Raw genomic sequence first — 19,178 nt, 5'->3', positions numbered from 1 at the left:
GTTCCCGGACCTTCTGGACTTGTCAGCGTCCCCACCAGTCAAGCTGCCAATGGACGCGGATCTTCTCTCCAGAGAAGGAGGCGCCATACTTCATCACGACCCGGAGTCGCTGAACTTGCAGGCCTGGCTCCTGCAGCACTAGAGTTTGGAGGGTACGATATCCCGGCTGACTGCAGAGAGGTCCTTGCAAAAGCCAGGGCGTCCTCAACTCTCAAGTGCTACGGACAGAAGTGGAAGAGGTTCTCTGTCTGGTGCCGTGCACAGAAGATTAACCCTCTACGGATTACGGCCCCTCAAGTGCTGCCGTACCTACTGTCGCTGGCCAAGGCTGGACTGGCTCACGCCTCCATCAAGATACATCTGGCTGCGATCTCCCGATACACCAGAACCACAGGACGGGCGTCCTTGTGGTCCCATCACCTGGTGAAGGAATTTATGAAGGGACTGTTCCGATCGTTCCCGCCGGTGAAGGCCCCTGCCCCGGCGTGGGAACTCAACGTGGTGCTGACCAGGCTCATGGGGGCGCCATTCGAGCCTCTGCATTCGGCACAGTTGAAATTCCTGTCGTGGAAGACTGCGTTTCTTGTGGCCATCGCCTCCGCACGGCGAGTGGGAGAGATCCAGGCCCTATCCTGCAAGCCTCCATACTTGACGTTTCACGACACGAGGGTGGTGCTGAGGATGCACCCCTCTTTTATGCCCAAGGTGCCATCGGACTTCCACCTCAACGAGCCCTTGGTGTTACCTGTTTTCTTCCCGTCGCCTTCGTCGCCGGCCGAGAGGTCTTTGCACTCGCTGGATGTGGCTAGAGCGCTGAAGTTCTACGTGGACTGCACAAAGAATTTTCGGAATACATCACAGCTTTTTGTGAACTTTGGACCAGTGAACCAAGGGAAGGCTCTCTCAAAGGCTTCCATTTCCATATGGTTCTCCGGCTGCATCACGCACTGTCATCGGTTGGCTAACCGGCCGTTGCCTGGCCATCCGAGAACCCATTCGACCAGAGCTATCGCTGCTACCACGGCGTTCTTGTATGGTGTGCCCTGCTGGACATCTGCAGGGCTGCTACGTGGAGGTCGACGCACACCTTCACGAGATTCTACTGCGTCGACCGGGATTCCAGGGGGGAGTCCAGGGTCGGCCAAGCGGTGCTGCGCAACCTGTTCGCCTAAGGTGAGCCTGGTGAGGAGGTAAGAAGTGCTTAATGTTGAGCCTTTTTTCCACCTCCCGTTGGTTATGCATGTGTGTACTGCTATGTATTCTTATATTTATGAGCATGTGAATCCATGCCAGACCCCATGCTGGAGAAGGAACAAGTTACTTACTTGTAACTGTTGTTCTCCAGCATGGGTCTGGCATGGATTCACAAGCGAACCCTCCCTCCTACCCCTCTACGACTCTTCACTTGGTCATACTGCCACTTTGAACTTTTCTGAAGATGGCTGCCAGAGGCGGGGCTTAGGGAGAGGGCAGTCATTGGTTGGGGGCAGTATGACCCAGAGACCAGTGATTGGTTACTACTGAGAAAGAAAGATCAGAAACGAAACTGATACAGATTTTTTCTTTACCGAGGATTCCCGGCCTGACGACGGGGAATATTCATGAGCATGTGAATCCATGCCAGACCCATGCTGGAGAACAGTTACAGGTAAGTAACTTGTTCCTTACTCCCTAAAAATCCTTTTACTCCCTACTTTAAAGAATAGGGAGTAAAACACTCCCACTTCCAAATCTTATCTGGAGCACTGCCTGTGATGATCCCCCCGGATCAAAATGTTATTTTGCCAGATGGAGCAACTCTCATTAATATACAGATGTTCCATATAACCCCAGATGGGGCCCAGAGAATCTCCGATTAGATGGCATTGGTGGCCGTTGATAGGCTTTTGACTCCGTTCATTGGGAGTTCTTGTGGTCGGTAATGGAGGGCATGGCCTTTGGGCTGGTATTTATGCAATGGGTCAGATTGTTATATGAACGTCCTCTGGCAAAGGTCTGAATTTTGAAGGTAGAACTTCCCAGTCTTTTCCGCTGGAGAGGGCTAAATACCAGTGATGCATTCTCGTGCACGAATTGTAGTGCCGAACAAACCCCAGGCAATCTGCCTTTGCGTGGATCCCCTCATGAAGGGACTGGTGTGGCCTTCAGGCCAGGCGGATCGAGTTTCTCTATATGCAGATGACTTACTGTAATATGTGGGAGAGCCCCAGAGGTCGATCCCTAGGATAATATAGATAGTACGCTATGGTCTACATAGTGGGCTCAACTGAAACACATCTATCCTATTTCCAGTGCAAGGGGGACCTCTGGAGATTCCAACGGTTGCCAGTTCAGGGTAGAGGTTGGCTCTTACAATTATCTGGCTATTCAGATTTGTTGGGAGTCGGCATCCTTCCTGGAACGCAACGTGTTGCCACTAACTGACTGGTTCACTGCTGACGCCTAGATCTGGTCGGCCTTGCCCTTGTCTTTGCAGCACTGTTCAAAATGATGGCACTGCCAAGATATTTGTACATTCTTCAAAATACTCTGGTCACGATCAGAGAGGGGGAATTCCAGGTGATCGAGAGGGTTCTGAGAAATCTAGAAAAGACTAGGGCACCCCTCTGCGAGAAAGAACACGGCATGATAACCTGTTCTGTGGTAATGTGCTCACTCGGAGTCTGCAGCCACACCTTTTAGCTCACTGTACCTTTCACAAAAGAGGAATATTCATTTGCATTTCGGTCTTTGTCCCGCCCACTTGAGCAGTCCAGCACCGAAATGCTAAGGCAATCCTCCTTTGAACAAGAGTACCAACAGCAACCCCATACACAAAATCTACTCCGGAGGAATTCTGAACCCAGAATAGCACTATGTTTCGCTATGAAGGTATAGGGCTCCCAGACCTATGGACAGGTTACTGGGCTTCGCAGATGGCAGTGGCAAATTAGTGTTTGGTGGGAAACCAGACCGTCGTCTTACTCGAATGGGAGATGGAGATCCCCTGCATATATAAGACTGGAAAATGAATGAATACAGCTGGGCTAACCCCAATTTCGAAGGGTAATTGGGAGCTACAAGAAAGTAACGAAAAAGACTGGATGGGAGGGGTATGGTGTATGTGGGGGCCGCTCTGTGGCACAACCGAGACATCCCTGAGTTGAAAAGTGTCCTTGACCCAATGGTATCACAAAAACCTCTGATCAATGAGGGCCGGCTTTGCTCATTTCAGGAACTGCAGCAAAGCTCACGATTATCAGGATCAGATAACTATAGGTATATCCGATTTAGACATGCCATGTGAGAAATCACACAGTTCTGGGGTGGTTATGACTGCGCAGAACAGAATAGACACTTGTGGAGGTAAACACACAGATGGAACTCCTTACTAAAAAGGCAATCTCAATGTTTGTAGTTTTACGGCACGCCCCCTGGAAAACCTCCTGCTGAGGTGGAATAGAGATGTGAGACCATTAGAAGTGGAAAAGTGACGAGACACACTGATGGCCCCAAGGGAGATGTTGATACCAGCACGATTTAGACTTATTCAATAAAAGATATTGTATAGAACGTACTATACTAGGGAGTTGCTTTATAATTGCAACAGGGTGGCAGACTCTAACTGCTTACGATGTTATACCACTCTGGGGATGTTTTTTCATACATTATGGACACGCCCAAAAATCGGAGCAGTATTGGCAAAAGATCCTACGCAAAGAGTCGTCAGTGGTCTCGCAGCAGCTCCTGGCGCATCTTAAATTGGTTATACTGGTGATATGGGGTGAGTTGGCATACTTACGTTATGAAAAACTATTTATATCCAATTCTCTGATTGTAGCAAAAAAGAAATATAGCCATGAGTTTGGGCTCACGAGAGGTGCCTATACTGTAAATGTGTGAAAGATACTCTAGAATGTAGCTATACCCCCACAATCAATTAGGTCTAGCTGCACACATAATTTTATACCACCCTGCACACCTTAACCTTCAGAATGCAGCTATCCCCACAATAAATTTGGCGTAGCTGCTCACATAATCTCACACCAGCACAGCCTCCTCTATAATGCAGCTACCCCCATGACAATTCGGCTTAGCTGCACACATACTACCTGTACCACATACCCTGCACACTACTTCTAGCACTATAATGCAGATATCCACCACTAAAAATTTGATCTAGCTGCACACGGTATTGTACCAAAATGTCACCACCAACATTGCGACGCATACAGTACTGCGCATTTTCACTGTACCATAATTCTGACTGGTGTAGCTCAAATGCACAGTGTTGTACACCGACCAAGGGGAGCCGGGTTTGCAGGTGTTGCCCCTACTTTCATTACATGGAAAGCAGGGGACAAGAAAGTTTAAGGTTGGCATCATGGAAGGAAATAATGCAGACACCAAATTCAAAGTTAAACAATGTTTTATTAAAAGGAAATGTCAGGATGTAGTAAGGCCTAACTTGCCCTATACTAATGTGGGATTTCCCTAACTAAAGAAACTTAAGGAGGGCCTGTGTCAGTATGTCCATCTTAAAAAGTCTGTGTCCAAACCCTGTACTTGCCCTGACAACTAATACAAAATAATGTGTAGGGACGTCAACCATAGCTCAAATAGTGTTCCAAACATAAAGTTCTTAGCCACTCCAAGCTCTAGCTTACTTGTCGGCTTCTTCTCCCAAATGTCACTTAGTTCACCACAAAGTTCAATTTTGCTTTCTTTCAACATTAGATGAAATACAGTTTTATACCTTGCTAAAGATCAGAATGCCCTTCCCCAAATTAAACACAGTTCATGGGTAACAGTTCCAGGACACCAAAGGTTAGGGTTCACTCCCCAAGCTTAATGTCAATATCGAAAGGAAAGATCTTGAAGCTTTTGACCTAGAAAGGTTCTCTGGTCAAAGTGCAGTTTCAGACAACATGGTCCACCTATTACAGGTCACGCAACCAGGAACCTTAAGGTTTCTTCCAAAGTTCAGTATTTGACTCAACAAGCAGTTTCTTAAAGTGCAGCTTCACAACTTTACCACATTTGTTTCTTGTCTTCTTTTTATCTTCCTTTTAGATGTTCAATTAATTGTCATCAATGATGGTTCATCTTATATCATTGCGTTCAGATAAATAGTTGTTTGCTATATGTATTGCTTTCACTCAATTCAATATACCTTTGCTTCTGTCTTTTAATTCTGTATTCAAATAGAGGTCAGTTTAATTGTTTCATTCAAAGCATTGTTCAATAAAGATGGCTTTTGCTAATTTCATTCAACATTGTATTTAAATAAAGTTCCTTTAACTTATTTCATTCAGTTCAGGATTCAATTGAATCAACTTGGTTTGTTTTGTTCAGTTCAGTAAGTTAGTTTCGCTGGATTAATTTATTTAATAAGTATAGCTTGCTTCATTTCATTGACCGTTCTGACTCTCACGATCTCCTTTGAGCGCCCCGGGTAGTGTAAGTGTGCCCAACACTTACCCAGTGTCGACAGCTCCTTCAGAAACTTATTTCCTTTTCCTTCTTCCAAGGGACAGCTGGTTGTTATGCAGAGCCTCACCTTCGCCTTCCTGCAGCACCTGCTGCCCACCTACTCCTCTACGGGACCTCTGATCAGCATACAACATCCAGGATTTCCTTTGGGTACTGGCGTCTCGGCTTCTTCTCTAGCACCACTTTGACCCTTCTTCGCCTGATCTGCCTTCTGCCTGCAGCACTAACTTTTATATACCTGTGTTGGACTAAAAGGCTGCAGGTGTGAGCCAAGGATTTGCCTTGCCTGGTTTGCCTAACCATAATTAAGTAAACCAATGGGACATGTCTGACCTTACGGCCTCTTCTTTGTCCCAGTACTTGAATGGGTAATGGAGGTAATCTTCACACCTCTTAGTTGTTTCTTCCTTGTCTCAGTATTATCATGCATTTTAAAGGGGAAGTGCAGTGGGACACTTTAATAATGACCCATAAAGTTCGGAGAAAGGTTAGGTTGGTAATGAGGATAAGGGAGATACTGAGATCTATTCCCAAGTATCTCATCCCTACTCCTTCTCTTCCCTTGTTTAATGTGTCTGGTATGATGTCTCCTACCCTTCTCAAAAACTAGAGAACCAGATGAACAATATCCCCTAACCACTTCTGGGATAGGGGTTCCTTTTGGAAAGGAGGATGTGGAATACTGTGTCTCACCTAAGGGCATCCCACCTCCAATCTTCGAGGACCCTTTACCCAGGTGATCCTACCTCGCTTGTCCGCCCACCAGTGGAAGGATCCAAAAGTGATGGCCTTTCCTTGCCCATCTGCATAGAGGATCCAAAGGCAGTTTGGAGATCCTGAGGTTTCGCACAAAGGTTTTTAAAAAACCAAAAATAATCTAACAAACTAAAAGAGCCCTGCAGTGCCAGCGCCAACCCATGTAAGTGAAAGGGAACTTGAATCACAGGGATAGAGGGGAGTCGGTGGCAAAAGTTAAGTAGGAAGCGGGGAACAAATGATCTAAGTGATCACTGTGGCACACCGTAATGGAAGTCAGCACTTTTAAAGTCAACATTGTGGGCGGCGCAGTGATCACATAGATCCGTTGCACACATGAGTGCACACATGCACTATTTACTGCTCTGACAATCTCCATTGACCCAGACTCTGGTCCCTGAGGGCTTTTAATCTACAGTGCTTTGAGACCATACCAATGGTGAAAGGCGCTATGCAAGTGCTCATGAATAAACCTAATGTAACATATGGATCACTGCATGGCAAAGAAAGATTGGATGTACAGGTCTAGGGGGTGCCCTCGTAAATTTGACACGATCTGGGACAAATGGAAAAAAAGCAGTTACACGATTAAGAGGGCGGCAAGGTGCATTGCCATCCACCTACATGATGACGACCTCCAACTCCACGATAGGGCGCTGGGGGCGTCTCTTAGTTAATGTTTGCATTGTTGTATGTGCCGTAGAGCGTCTCGCCCGAGTGATGGGACTATCCAACCTGCTGTGTGTTGATCACTGCTTTTTACTTTTCTGTTATTGTAAACAACACATAAAAAAAGTTACAAAAAAATGAGGATGGTTTGGGATCCTATACCATTCACTATGTCTGTTTCTGATGTCATTAGCTGCTGATTTCCCAGGAGCGATAAAGGAACAGATGGAGCCGGGCCTGGCTGGTCATCATTGGGTGATCCATTAAGTCCAGTTAGGCAATTAATAATAAGCTCAATTGAAAACTATCAGTGGTGATGCCCGGGCTAAGTTGAAAGCATGAAATACATGTGCCAATAAGTACACCAACCAATTTGTTGCTGATTTTAGTCATGTTTTCTTGGCACACGATTTTCTTCAAACTGCGTTTACAGGTTTTTAGTTTTTAAACAGCATGCGTTATTTTTAATGACAGATTATGTGAAAGAATAACCCAAGTGTGTAGTTGCCAGTGCCTTAAGTGGCACTGAAAAATGAGACGGGTCTCATCAAGGGGGAGTGGCCTAAAAGGGGGGGTCGCCTATGGCCTAATGGGACCCCCACCAGGCAGCCTTTTGTAGAGATCCGCACCCTAAGGGAGACGGGGTGCTGATCTCTGCATTTATTTGCTAAATGCTTTCCTGGCAGGGGGCAGCGCCTCACTTGTTCAGCCTTAATGGTGGCGCTGCCCATCGCCAGGCATCATGCTTGGGGAGAGGCAGCGTCACCATTAAGGCTGAAAAGGTGCTGCCGCTTGAAGCCAAAGCCTTTTTTCCTGAAGCCTGAAGAAACCCATGCGAATGAGCGGGAGCTTCAGGCTTTTGAAAAAAAAAGGCCTCTGCTTCCAGCGGCCTCGCCTTTCTTCTCCAATGGTGGCGCTGGTCCATGGTCATCTCTTGTTTGAAGCAATGCTTTGCAGGTGCGGCGCCACCATTATGGGTTGAAGGCATTTTTTCGGAAGCTTGAAGCTCTCGCGAGTTTAGACTTTAGAAAAAAAAGGCATGTCTTGTAGCGGGTTGGGCTGCCATGGGAGTTTAGTGAGGCCCAGCAGGGTCCTGCCTCAGAACGAGATTTCTGAGCATGCCGGGGCTTGACCCCGCCTAGCCATGGCCCACTAAAAACCATGATAGTTGGTTTGTGAATCTTGGCGTTCTCGGCTTTTCAGTGTGGCTTGGTATGCCCGTCGCATGTAGAGCCGTGAGTGCATGTTAGTCTTGGAAGAATCTAGATTAAGTGATGGTCCAAACAAATCACTGTCATTTTTCGCCTCCATTTCAGGTTATAATCGCTGATGACTACTCGGATCCTTTTGATGCCAAGAGCGAACTGAAGAACAAAGAAGGCAATAATGGCTATATGGAGCCGTACGAAGCCCAGAAACTAATGACTGGTAAGAACATTCGTACAGCTATATCGGAATTCGAAAGAAAATCAATGCAATGTTCAGTTTATAAAAACCAGACCGTTTCCTGGTGCGAGGTTCGCACAAAATGAACTGTGCTGGGCGTGAGCATATCCTTGCCTGAGCACCAGTGTAATGTCGAAATCTGCTTCGCGTCGAAAAATGCTTAGGGTGCTACTGCACATGCGTGAATTTCAATGGTAAAGCAAGGCAAAGCAAAATCCGACGGTGCATGTAAGGTCGGATTTTGCATACCCGTCAGAAAATGCTTTCTGGTCTACGGGGCAGGAGCAGCACTACATTAACCCTATGTTACCACAGGGCAGGGGCAGTGCTACATTAACTCTGTTTCCACAGGGAATATTATCTATTTTAACCCTATGTTGTGCAGGGCAGTGCAGCATTAACCCGTCGGAAAATGCTTCCGATGGCATTTTTTGACAGTGTTTTTTGTAGCCAACCCTATGTTGTACGGAGCAGTCAGCATTAACGCTATGTTAGCAATTTGTACCCAATTGTTTTACTAATCCCATGTTATCAATTTTAAACCTGTGTTGTACAGGGCAGTGCAGCATTAACCCTATGGTGGCAATTTTGTACCCTATGTTACTTCATTTATGGTGCGATTGCAAAATCAGATGGCAGCCTAAGCTAAATTTGACAGCACGTAAAATGCCATTTTCTGCTGCCTTGCAAAGCCGCCTGTGAGGAATTGTGCTAACTTACCCTATGGTGGCTTGGCACCGCCCTTCCCGACCAACTCGAGTTGTGCCTCAGCATTTTTAACCCCATGTTGCATCCTTTAGGCAGCCTAAGCAAATTTTGACGGCACGTAAAATGCCATATTCTGCTGCCCTGCAAAGCCGCCTGTGAGGAATTGTGCCAACTTAACCCTATGGTGGCTTGGCGGCATCCTTCCCGGGCAATTGGAGCTGTGCCTCAGCATTTCTAATCCTATGTTGCATTATTTAGGTAGTGATAGCAAAATCTGGTGGCGAATCCGCTGTGGAATCGCCGGTATTGAGTCCTTTCATTTTTTCTTTTGTTCTTTGTGAGTATTGAGGCTGTTTTTGCTTAGAAGTTTACACATTTTACTGTTAATGTGAGATTGTTTTGTAAAGGTAAATTCTAACCAAACACAATAAAAACATTTTTTTTAAAATATATTGAATCTTTTCCTTTCCCCAGCTGTACAACCTGCAGGCTTGTCCGGGCCCATTTTTAATTCCAAGGCCCCCCCCACCCCATTTGGTGTTATCTATTGTGGTGGTTACCCTCCCCAGGCTTTCATTTTGCCTTAAAGTTTAGCCTCCCTGGTGCTTTCATTCTGGTTCTGGGCCTCTCGGGCCCCTCAAGCCTCATGGGGTTGGGGGGGAGAAACCCCTTTATGTAATGTCTTTGAAGCCCGGTCTTGTGGTGATGAGATGCTGGTGGGTCCCCCGCCTCCACCGGGCCTCCTTTCGTGGGACCTATGTTCTGCAGCTACTTGGGGATTTTCTCCTCGTGGAGGTCCATGGGGCTATACCTGGTGGGTTGTCTCTCTATCTCCTGGACCAGGTCTGCAGGGCCCCTAGTCCTTTACTTCACCCGCTTTTTGGGGGCAATGTCTCCCAGCGACCCCCCTGCATGGGGTGTCAGCTTTGTCCCTCTTGATATTAGAGGCTTAATCTCCTGTGGTTGTCACTGTTTGTCTGGTTAGGTGTGCCTGCCCCCCCTGGAAGCTCCACCTTAGCTCCTTTATCCTGCTCTGGGGAACCGGGGCGTCTGACGTCACTCTTGTGGGCCCTTGATCGGATTTGCCGGGGCCTCCACGGTGCAGTGCCTTGGCCCTTCCTAGCCTCAATCTTCTCCTGGATGTTTGGTGTGGTGGGGGTTGTGAGGTAGTCCTCTGGGTATAGCTGACTGCTCTGTGGCCCGGAGCCTCCTCCCTCCCTTGCTATCTCCTACGGTATCTTCCTCTGTGTGTTCGCTTTAATAGAGGGGTCTCAGCTGGTGCACTCGTCGGGGTTGCCCTTGTCGGGATCCTTCTGAGGCTCCACAGGTGCTCCTGCTATCCCCCTGTTGCTCTCCTCTGTTTGCCCCTTCAAGGTTCTTGCTGTCCCCCTGTTGCTCTCCTCTACGCTTGCCCCTTCAAGGCTCCTGCGATCCCCCTGTTGCTCTCCTCTACGCTTGTCCCTTCAAGGCTCCTGCTATCCTCCTGTTTCTCTCCTCTACGATTGTCCTTATGAGGCTCCACGGGTGCTCCTGCTATCCCCCTGTTGCTCTCCTCTACGCTTGCCCCTTCAAGGCTCCTGCTGTCCCCCTGTTGCTTTCCTCTACGCTTGCCCCTTCCAGGCTCCTGCTGTCCCCCTGTTGCTCTCCTCTACACTTGCCCCTTCAAGGCTCAGGGCTGGATCTGGCTGCTTTCCCACTCAGAAGGCACTGGATGGGCAGAGAGGCTATTTGCAACAAAACTAGCTGCTTAGGTGCTGTAGGCAGATGAAAGTGTCTGAATTGCCTGCGCCTCCCTTTCACGGCCCGACAGAGGAGATGAGTAGTGCCTTTGAAGGGTTAGTCTTGCCCAAACTACGTAATGGGATGCTAATGAACCTGCTTATAAAACAACTACCCTTTTGTGAGGGTCCAATAAGTAATGATATTGAGCATTGATTTCTAATACTTTAAGGAATGAAGCAAGCACACTGTGTTGTGATATGCACCTAGTTAGCAGACCACAACATTTTTAAAATGTTCGTAGGTAGGCCACCCCCATCAGCTATTAGACCATGGCCATCATGCAAGACACGCCCCCAAATGAGCCCCAACCACCTTACTTTCTTACCTCACTTAACGCCCTGGGAGTACTTGAAGCAGGGTATGGGTAACATATAGAACATTCTTGCAGAGGGCTGGTTGTGGGTTCTCCGGATTCGAAGCACCAAACTCAACGCGGGTCTTGGATAGTCTTTCACTGAAGTACAATTGTAAAGTATATGTACCCCTAGTAAGTCTGCATAGCACCATGGATGACATAGTGACTGTGTAGACCTCTAATGATCTACCATCGCCAAAGCCTGAGATGCCCATAACCTTACCTGCCATTGCCCCTCAAGGTAGGGGTATATTCAATCTTGCCCCACAAGGGAGGGGTACACCCAGTTTTGATCAATCCAAGCATTCGGGTCTCCTCCAAATGGCCCGACCTTATGGCCAACATTGCAAAAGAGCTACTCCTTTGTAAGGACCCATTTGACCGTGGCTTTTTGTCGGGTGCATTAAACGATTGGGTAGCGGACCTATGGGTGCCGAAAGTGAACTCTGCCTCCCAGACACACGGGCATGCTAGCGCTGATGCTCCGCTACAGGCAGCGAGGGTAAACACTGCCAGCCAAACTCTTTCACAAAGGGAAATGACAGATCAAGCCACTCAAACTGACCTCTGCATTGAGGAATCCCTGAGTTCTATCGGGCCAATATCGGCATGCGATGAAAAGGCAAAAATCCCTAGCGTACACTTATTACAGGAAACTATTCCTTCCTTATCTCTGCATGAGTGCTGGCCATAAAGAGGTTAAACATCCCACAGTCATGAATGCCAAATTGAAAAGCACTTCCCTACAAAATCTGCCAGTAAAAAAAAATCACAAATGCCTAAAATAATGGACTCGAACACTCATGACTTTGTAATGGATCAAAGAAATGTCAGTATAACTAACATTCAGAAAACTAAAGAAAAGGAGCCCAAAGAAGCCCTGCGCAATAAGATTCCCGCTTGGTTGCGCCAGAGAACTGGCCCAGGAGTAGTCCGACTCAAGGACTTAATGATCATTCGTAGGATAGATCTGAGTGACTGGTGTCTGCTACCCAATTGTGACTGCATTTTGGTGTGCTGTGGGGCCAGCACCTTGCCTTCTTTTCTCAGTCGATGCAAATATCTACCCAAAGGGACCTCAAACTGTAACATAATTCTTTGAATTTAGATCTCAGAGAGTTAATCATATGGCTCTTCCTCTTCCTGATTATTGTTAACATGCTTACTCTGATTTTCTCAGTACTTAAACTGCAGTTACTAAGTGGATGGTAATTGTTAGTTCTTGCCCATTTTGCTCTTGTTATCGACCCTTATATGTATTTGTTTGTCTTGTCTGCACCCTTAAGCCTCCGGGTCCTCAGGTGCGCAATACAAATTCAGTAAAGTAAAAGTGCTCAAACACCGCCTGGGGACTGTATGGGAACCTGACGCATAAAGTGTTGCTAAGTATCACACACCAGGTGAAAAGTGTGGCTTCCCTCTCGTGCAATTATCACACCATTGACGAGAAGTCCTGTCCCGCCTCCCCTCACTGAAACAATTAGACTCATTCTGAAACCAACGCTACAACTGACTGCACACTACACATCCCATCTCGCAAAACCGCAGCTATCTGGACAATTGGAGACACTCACTGCCATCCTTGCATCCCTCAAGGACACATATATGCCTGGCTGCCTCTGTACTCGAAACTCTTTAAACTGAAGCACTCCTCCTTTACCTGACAATCATTAACTGCTCACAGCAGGACACAACTGTATTAGTTCCAGAGGCAAGTGACCTTCATAGAATCATAGTTGTCTAGCCAAACCCTCCGATTGGGTTTATAGCTCTTTGGTGACTATGAGCCAATTAGGAGGGCCGTTCTGTTTCTGATATGAGGCACACTGTGACAAATCAACTTCCGGTGCACCAGTGGTGCAGGGATGAATATCGGTTTCTAAACCATCAAACAACCCCCAACCTCTAGTACACCATAAGGGATCTGAATAGATTGGAAACATAAGCAAATTATAAACCTTGTTCAATTTTGGTAACATGGACGGAGAGGCAGGCTTATCTGTGAATAGTCGTGGATCATTGGTTAGTTGCAACACAGCGATAATACAATTATTACCCAATGTCTTTGCTTTGGGTAATAATCGCTTTGTGAAAGCGAGGTGAGTGGAAAGCATCTAAAACTCCTCGGAGCCTGTTTTTGCCATTTAATTGTATTAATCTGTGCTCCGTGCCTCAGTGAATCCCTCTCCCTGCCTTCCCCACCAGCTTCCTCTTCCTAATCCCCGTCCGTCTCCCAGCCCGCCCACCTCCCTGATTGGTCAGATGATTGGTCAGATCACTAGTCTTAACTGATATGAGTTTCTTGACCTACTATCCGCCAATTGTCGCTGTGTACCCCCGCCCTTATTTCCCTAGTCGTCACTGTGTGCCCACAAGGTCCCATCGTTTCACTGTGTGCCCAGAACCCCTGGTTCCCATCTCATCACTGCCCCTCCACAACCTCCGGTCCAGTGTGATGCTCCCAGCTTCTCGCCTGGTACCCTAAGATATCGCCATCTACCCCATGCCCCTCTCGTGTCACATGTTGCCGCTGTGTGCCCCCAGACCCTCTGGTCGCCCTTGATGTCGCTGTATACCCCCAGCCCCTCTGGTACTGTGATGTCTCTCTGTACCCTCTGGTCCCCTGCATGCTGTTGCTGTTTGCCCCTATCCCCGGTCCCCTGCGATGCCCCTGTGTACCCAACTCCTCCGGTCCTCATTTACAGTTTCCAGGCATGCCCTCCTGTCTGTGTCCTAGCACCTGCACTGTCTAGGTTTCTCTAGACCTAGTGCAGTAGCTAGTCTTCACATTTGTGCTGTTCATGCCTTGTGCGAGCGTCTTTGCTTTCTCCCTCTTTCCCTCCCTTGTCATCGAAGGCCTTTGAAGCACATTGCACTTAGGCGCCGTGTGGATGGAACATCATATATCAGTATGCTTACTCTCTACTCTACACATCACACAATTAGAGTGCACCTATACCCCTCAATCAATTCAGCCTAGCTGCTCACATACGACCGCTACCCCACAAACACGTCATCACTCTATTAAAGTGCAGCTATATCCCATTACAAACCGGCCTAGCTGCACACATAAGCGTCCTACAGGCCTAACGCAGCCAGAACCCAGTCTGGGTGTACACCCACCAGACTGCACACATTCAACTGATTTCATCAACACTTCATACACCCCAGTCAAAAATGCCATAAAAGTGATTGAAATTATATATACTGTATAGCTTATGAATTATATGTTCTTTAGCACTACCAAGGAGTTCTCTAGGATGAAGTTTCAAGGCACAGCAAAATAGTTCCTACTGAACAGTATGTGATGTTCCATCCCACTCCGTTGCTCCTGTCAGCAAGCATAGATGTATAAGCCCCCATTTGCTTTATTGGCCCACATTCGGTATAGTTGAAGGCCATTTGAAGTTACGCTGATTTGGTCAATGTTAACACAAAGAAGCAAAATAGTACAGAAGCAATCAAGTTTTACGCTGATTATTTTATTCTTTACAATGAAATATGTATTAACAGAAAATAAATTACAAAAGACATCAGGAAGATATTTTTTGACAACTTTGAAGTAATGGCACTCAGAATGAGGTTGGTGCGAAATTAAGGTCACCCACACAAGCTAACGCTGAATGCTCCAATGAGGATGACTTCTCTGTAAGTGTAAAGAGATGAAAAAGGTAAGGCTCAACAAAGATTGGGATGCATACAATACCACCAAAATGTAACGTATGACAGCATGAACATATAAATCAATAATTTATTGGGTATTTATAATGCGCCTATACAGCAAATGGTGCATCAAGGCACATATATTTATAATAGTAATGTGAAATTCCAATGTACATGTCATCACAGTAAGCACAATGGTCTGCAAGTTCAGGCCCAGGTATCCCGCTGCAAATTGTACAATAAATTGTGAGCCTAATCTCGCAGTTCTTGGGGTCTGTTCGCCTGAGGTGCTCCAGCTGAATCGGACAAAATTACTGTATACAAATTACCGACTCCACCAAAAGACCTAAAATACATACCACCAAAAGCTCGAACTACAAAAAGTTTGAACCTTTTGTGGTATGCATTTATTGGTGGGGTCGGTTTAAAAAAATTTAAAAAAAGGCTGCGGGGGTGTCCCCTACAATATCCCGCTCACCATACTATACAGTATAGTGAGCGGGGGTTGCAGGGGACACCCCTGCAGCTGCCTAACAAAAAAAAGAAAATGACCCTGCGGCGCTGGTTCCCGATCACGGAAGTGAAAGGGGATTAGGCATCTCGGGGTCCAGCCAGACGGAAGGCAAAGTAAGGGGCTGGGGGTGAGGGTGTGTTGGAGGTGGGGTTAGGGGTGTGGGTAGGGGTTTGCGCACATCGGGAATGTTCAGGAGAGAAATGATCAAAGATTATTTCAGGCAAATAATCTTTGGTCATATCTCCCTCCAACATTTCCATTGGGGAAAAAGAATTACACAGATTCTCTCCAGCCCCGTGTTTCCCACAGTTCTGAGGTTCTTTTATCCTTTCTTCTCTGTCCCAGGTGCTCGCACAATAATTGGAACCTGTGAGTACATTCTAGGTTTATGGGATATTGTTATTCCTGTCCCATTAACTTAGTAAACGTCCACGAACCTCCCCAAACTAGAAACCGTTGAGCTGCAGCTGCCCAGAGGGTGGAGAAAGGGATGCCGAGATGCTTACCAACTGCAGAATGAGGCAGTAAAACGAAGTGTGGCGAGGATGCCGTGTCACCAGGTGTAACAGGTCCTCTGTCTGTTACGCAGGGGGCAGCATAAACTCATGCATCCCCGTAGGGTTCTAGCACCTGCACTATAGTAGTACACTGTAACCCCTCAGGGATAGAGGGTTAGGGTCTGTTGGATTGGATAGGCACAGGGAACTAGGGTAACTGGAAAGAGAATTAGGTAGAGGGTGTGGAAAGCAAGGGGGAATTAGGGTAAGGAACACAGTACTTACCTGTAACTGTTGTTCTCCAGCATGGGTCTGGCATGGAATCGTATGCTCATGAATATTCCCTGTCGTCGGGCTGGGAATCCTCGGTATAATAAAACAAAGTTTCACTTTCTTTTATAAACTGTCTTTCTCCTATAAACCAATGACTGAGCTCTGGGTCATACTGCCCCCAGCCAATGACTGCCCTCTCCATAAGCCCGTCCTCTGGCAGCCATCTTCACATTTGGTTGCATGTAAAGTGGCAGTATGACCAAGAAGATCCCCAGAGGGGCAGGAGGGAGGTTTTGCATGTCAGACCCATGCTGGAGAACAATATTTACAGGTAAGTAACGTGTTCCTTCTCCAGCATGGGGTCTAGAATGCATTCACATGCACATGGATAAAGAATACATAGCAGTACATACATACACGACCACGGGAGGTGGCAAGGCTCAACAGAAGGATTTACTCTTACCTCCTCACCTTCAAGCAACCAGGTTGTGTAGCACTGCTTGGCCGACTCTGGACTCCTCTCTGAAATCCCTGTCAAGGCAGTAGAATTTGGTTAAGGTGTGGGTAGACCTCCACGTAGCAGCCCTGCAGATATCTAGCAGAGGAACGCCGTCGTCGCAGCGTTCACTCTGGTGGAATGGGCTCTCGGACGGCCAGCCAGCGGTTGGTTTGCCAACCAGTGACAATGAGTGATGCAGCCGGAGGGCCATCTGGAGATGGAAGCCTTGGACAAGACCTTCCCATGGTTCACAGGACCAAAGTTAACAAAAAGCTGATATTGGAAAAAGCCCATCAAAAAATGCTTTCCTGGTGATACATTACTGCGCATGTGCAGACAACCTACGCATGCGCAGTAAGCAGGCAAAGCATTTTTCGATGAGCATTTTTTCGACATTATACCGGCTTGGTTGATGTATGCTGCTGGCCTGTGCTCTCAATGACCATGTGATTTTTGGAAGACTATGCAGTTTACGGAAACAAGTAGTGGACCTATGTTCCCTGCTGGCCTGTCCCCATGCCCCACAAAACCGGTTGCACGCCCCATCCGACGTGCCCTACAAATCCCTAAACAATTACGCCTGCTGTTTAAGGGACTTCTTCCTACCTTGTATTTGGAAAGGAAACCATTATGGAACGGTTTCTTTTTAAAATAATAGTATAGGAACTGTAAAAAAGTTCATTAAAAAAAGTTGTGAAGTACCGTTCCCTCCTCCACCCCCCCCCCCCCCCCTTCAACCACTGAGCCAATGCATTGTGGGGGAAGATTGGGGGCGGGCACCAGCTTTTCTTAGTGAACATGCACTTGGTCACGCAGCGTGGCATTTTTAGTGGCACTTGTACTGTGCTCATCATTGAGACAATAAGAGTTTACCAACCGGCCACGCTTGTGCCAGCACAAGGAGTGTTTAAAAATGATGGCCGCTCAGCCATGGTATGCGTGAGGCGCCTGGAAGACCAAACATTTTGAAATTAACTTCTTACTGAGGAAAGGGTACACAATCTTAATCGTATTTGCATTCATCTAGTCGATGCTCTACATTGGTTTTCAGGCTAGTTTGACTGGAAGATGTGCTTGCTTGTTAAAACAGGGCATCTGCGCAAGAACAAAATTCACTCAAAGTTTTGAAATTAATGTTTTGCCCATATATTTGAAGTTTTTATTGTTGGATTTCCATAAACCCCCGTGCAGACTATTTTTCCAGCTCTGTTTTCTCGGCTTAAATGGCTGGGCATGGGTAAGGCTATAGGCGCATGCCCTGTACTTCTTGGTTTGTCCAAACTGTGGAGAGTGGGTGGCTGGAAAATGTAGCTTGGGTCAGCTCACGCCGCCAGAATCGAGAGGCGCATTGTACTTTGAACAACTTTTGGAAAGCTGCACACTGACAAGTCTCGACCTCTGTAACCAGAAGCGATCTGTAACTTACTGTTTACATAGCCGGGCCTGCACGGGCAGTTGCTCCCAATTCATCACTCTGGATATGTAGGGCAAAATCCGACTGCCTTCAAATAATCCCTTGAAAATGAGCTTTGAACACGAAGATATTTGACGTCTTTTCCCTAAGATCAAGCCTTGCAATGCTTGGCTGTTGTCCCCATTCCACCCTGCTGTACCAGCTGCTAAGACTCTTCTCAGAGCCTAGCGAAATGGCGTGCTAAGGCAACACGTCCCATGCGGTTTAGGCAAGCATAATTTACTGTATATTTTTCTGTCTTTGTCCTCACTTTGTAGATGTTTACTTCACCTATTACTGGCCCTGAGAGATACGAATCGAGAACCATTCCTAACCAAGATCATTGCCCAGAAATGAAATGCTTGCACTACACAGTTCTCATACTTTTGTTTCGTTTTACATGAAAGAGTAGGACATTCCTACTCTCCACACTCTTGTCAGGCGATTATACCCCATCCAGACAGTTTTTTTTCTTTGCAGTTTGGTATTTGTAATCCCGTATGTATACAAAAAGCAAAACCTCAAATTCCAGAATCTACAGAATACATGAATCCTGTTGACCTATGCCCGTTACACCACTCTTAGCCATTTTTGTTACTTGTATCACGCACCATGAAGAAAGAGCGAGATGTGCACTTGGGTAAGAGATGCCTGATCTCTGCAGAGTGTGGTTGACCTCGATTCTGTGCAGCCCAACGGGTTCGACTTTATAGTCACATCAAGAGTAACTGTGAATTGTGAAACTAGAAACGTTGCAGCATCCATTTGGAATAGGGGAAAGATATGAGGCAATATTTACTGTGCCAGCAGGCTGGGCATGCCCGCCTAGGGTAATATTGCCACTAGCACCCGCGAAGATCACAGGCGGGTGCTAAAGGCTATTTTGAAGAAATGTACTGTGGGATGCCTGAAGCCGCTTTCTACTCCTGAAGTTTGTTTTCCATGTTAATGACTGACATCAATGAGGAAAAGGGTCAGCAGAGGAACAGTGCATATTTGGGGATCTCATGGTAGGTAGAAGTAAAAGATGTGAAGTATGTGAAACTAGATAATTTCTCCAAAAACTGATTTCTTATGTTATTGTGTAATCC

The 19,178-nt window shown here is 46.8% G+C and overlaps 1 protein-coding gene across 1 annotated transcript in view; it reads left to right on the top strand.

The window, feature by feature from the left end:
- Positions 1-19,178, top strand: part of SHB (SH2 domain containing adaptor protein B) — a 608,722-nt gene that overhangs the window by 208,400 nt on the left and 381,144 nt on the right. The window contains exon 2 of the mRNA XM_069630369.1: positions 8,214-8,325. Coding sequence (XP_069486470.1) covers positions 8,214-8,325 — 112 coding nt within the window. The remainder of the gene's footprint in view (positions 1-8,213; positions 8,326-19,178) is intronic.

This window comes from Ambystoma mexicanum, chromosome 6q, assembly GCF_040938575.1.
Source record: "Ambystoma mexicanum isolate Mex_15411 chromosome 6q, UKY_AmexF1_1, whole genome shotgun sequence".
Taxonomy (NCBI): domain Eukaryota; kingdom Metazoa; phylum Chordata; class Amphibia; order Caudata; family Ambystomatidae; genus Ambystoma; species Ambystoma mexicanum.
The sequence above is the reverse complement of the archived record's forward strand: the minus strand, read 5'-3'. Positions and strand labels throughout refer to the sequence as shown.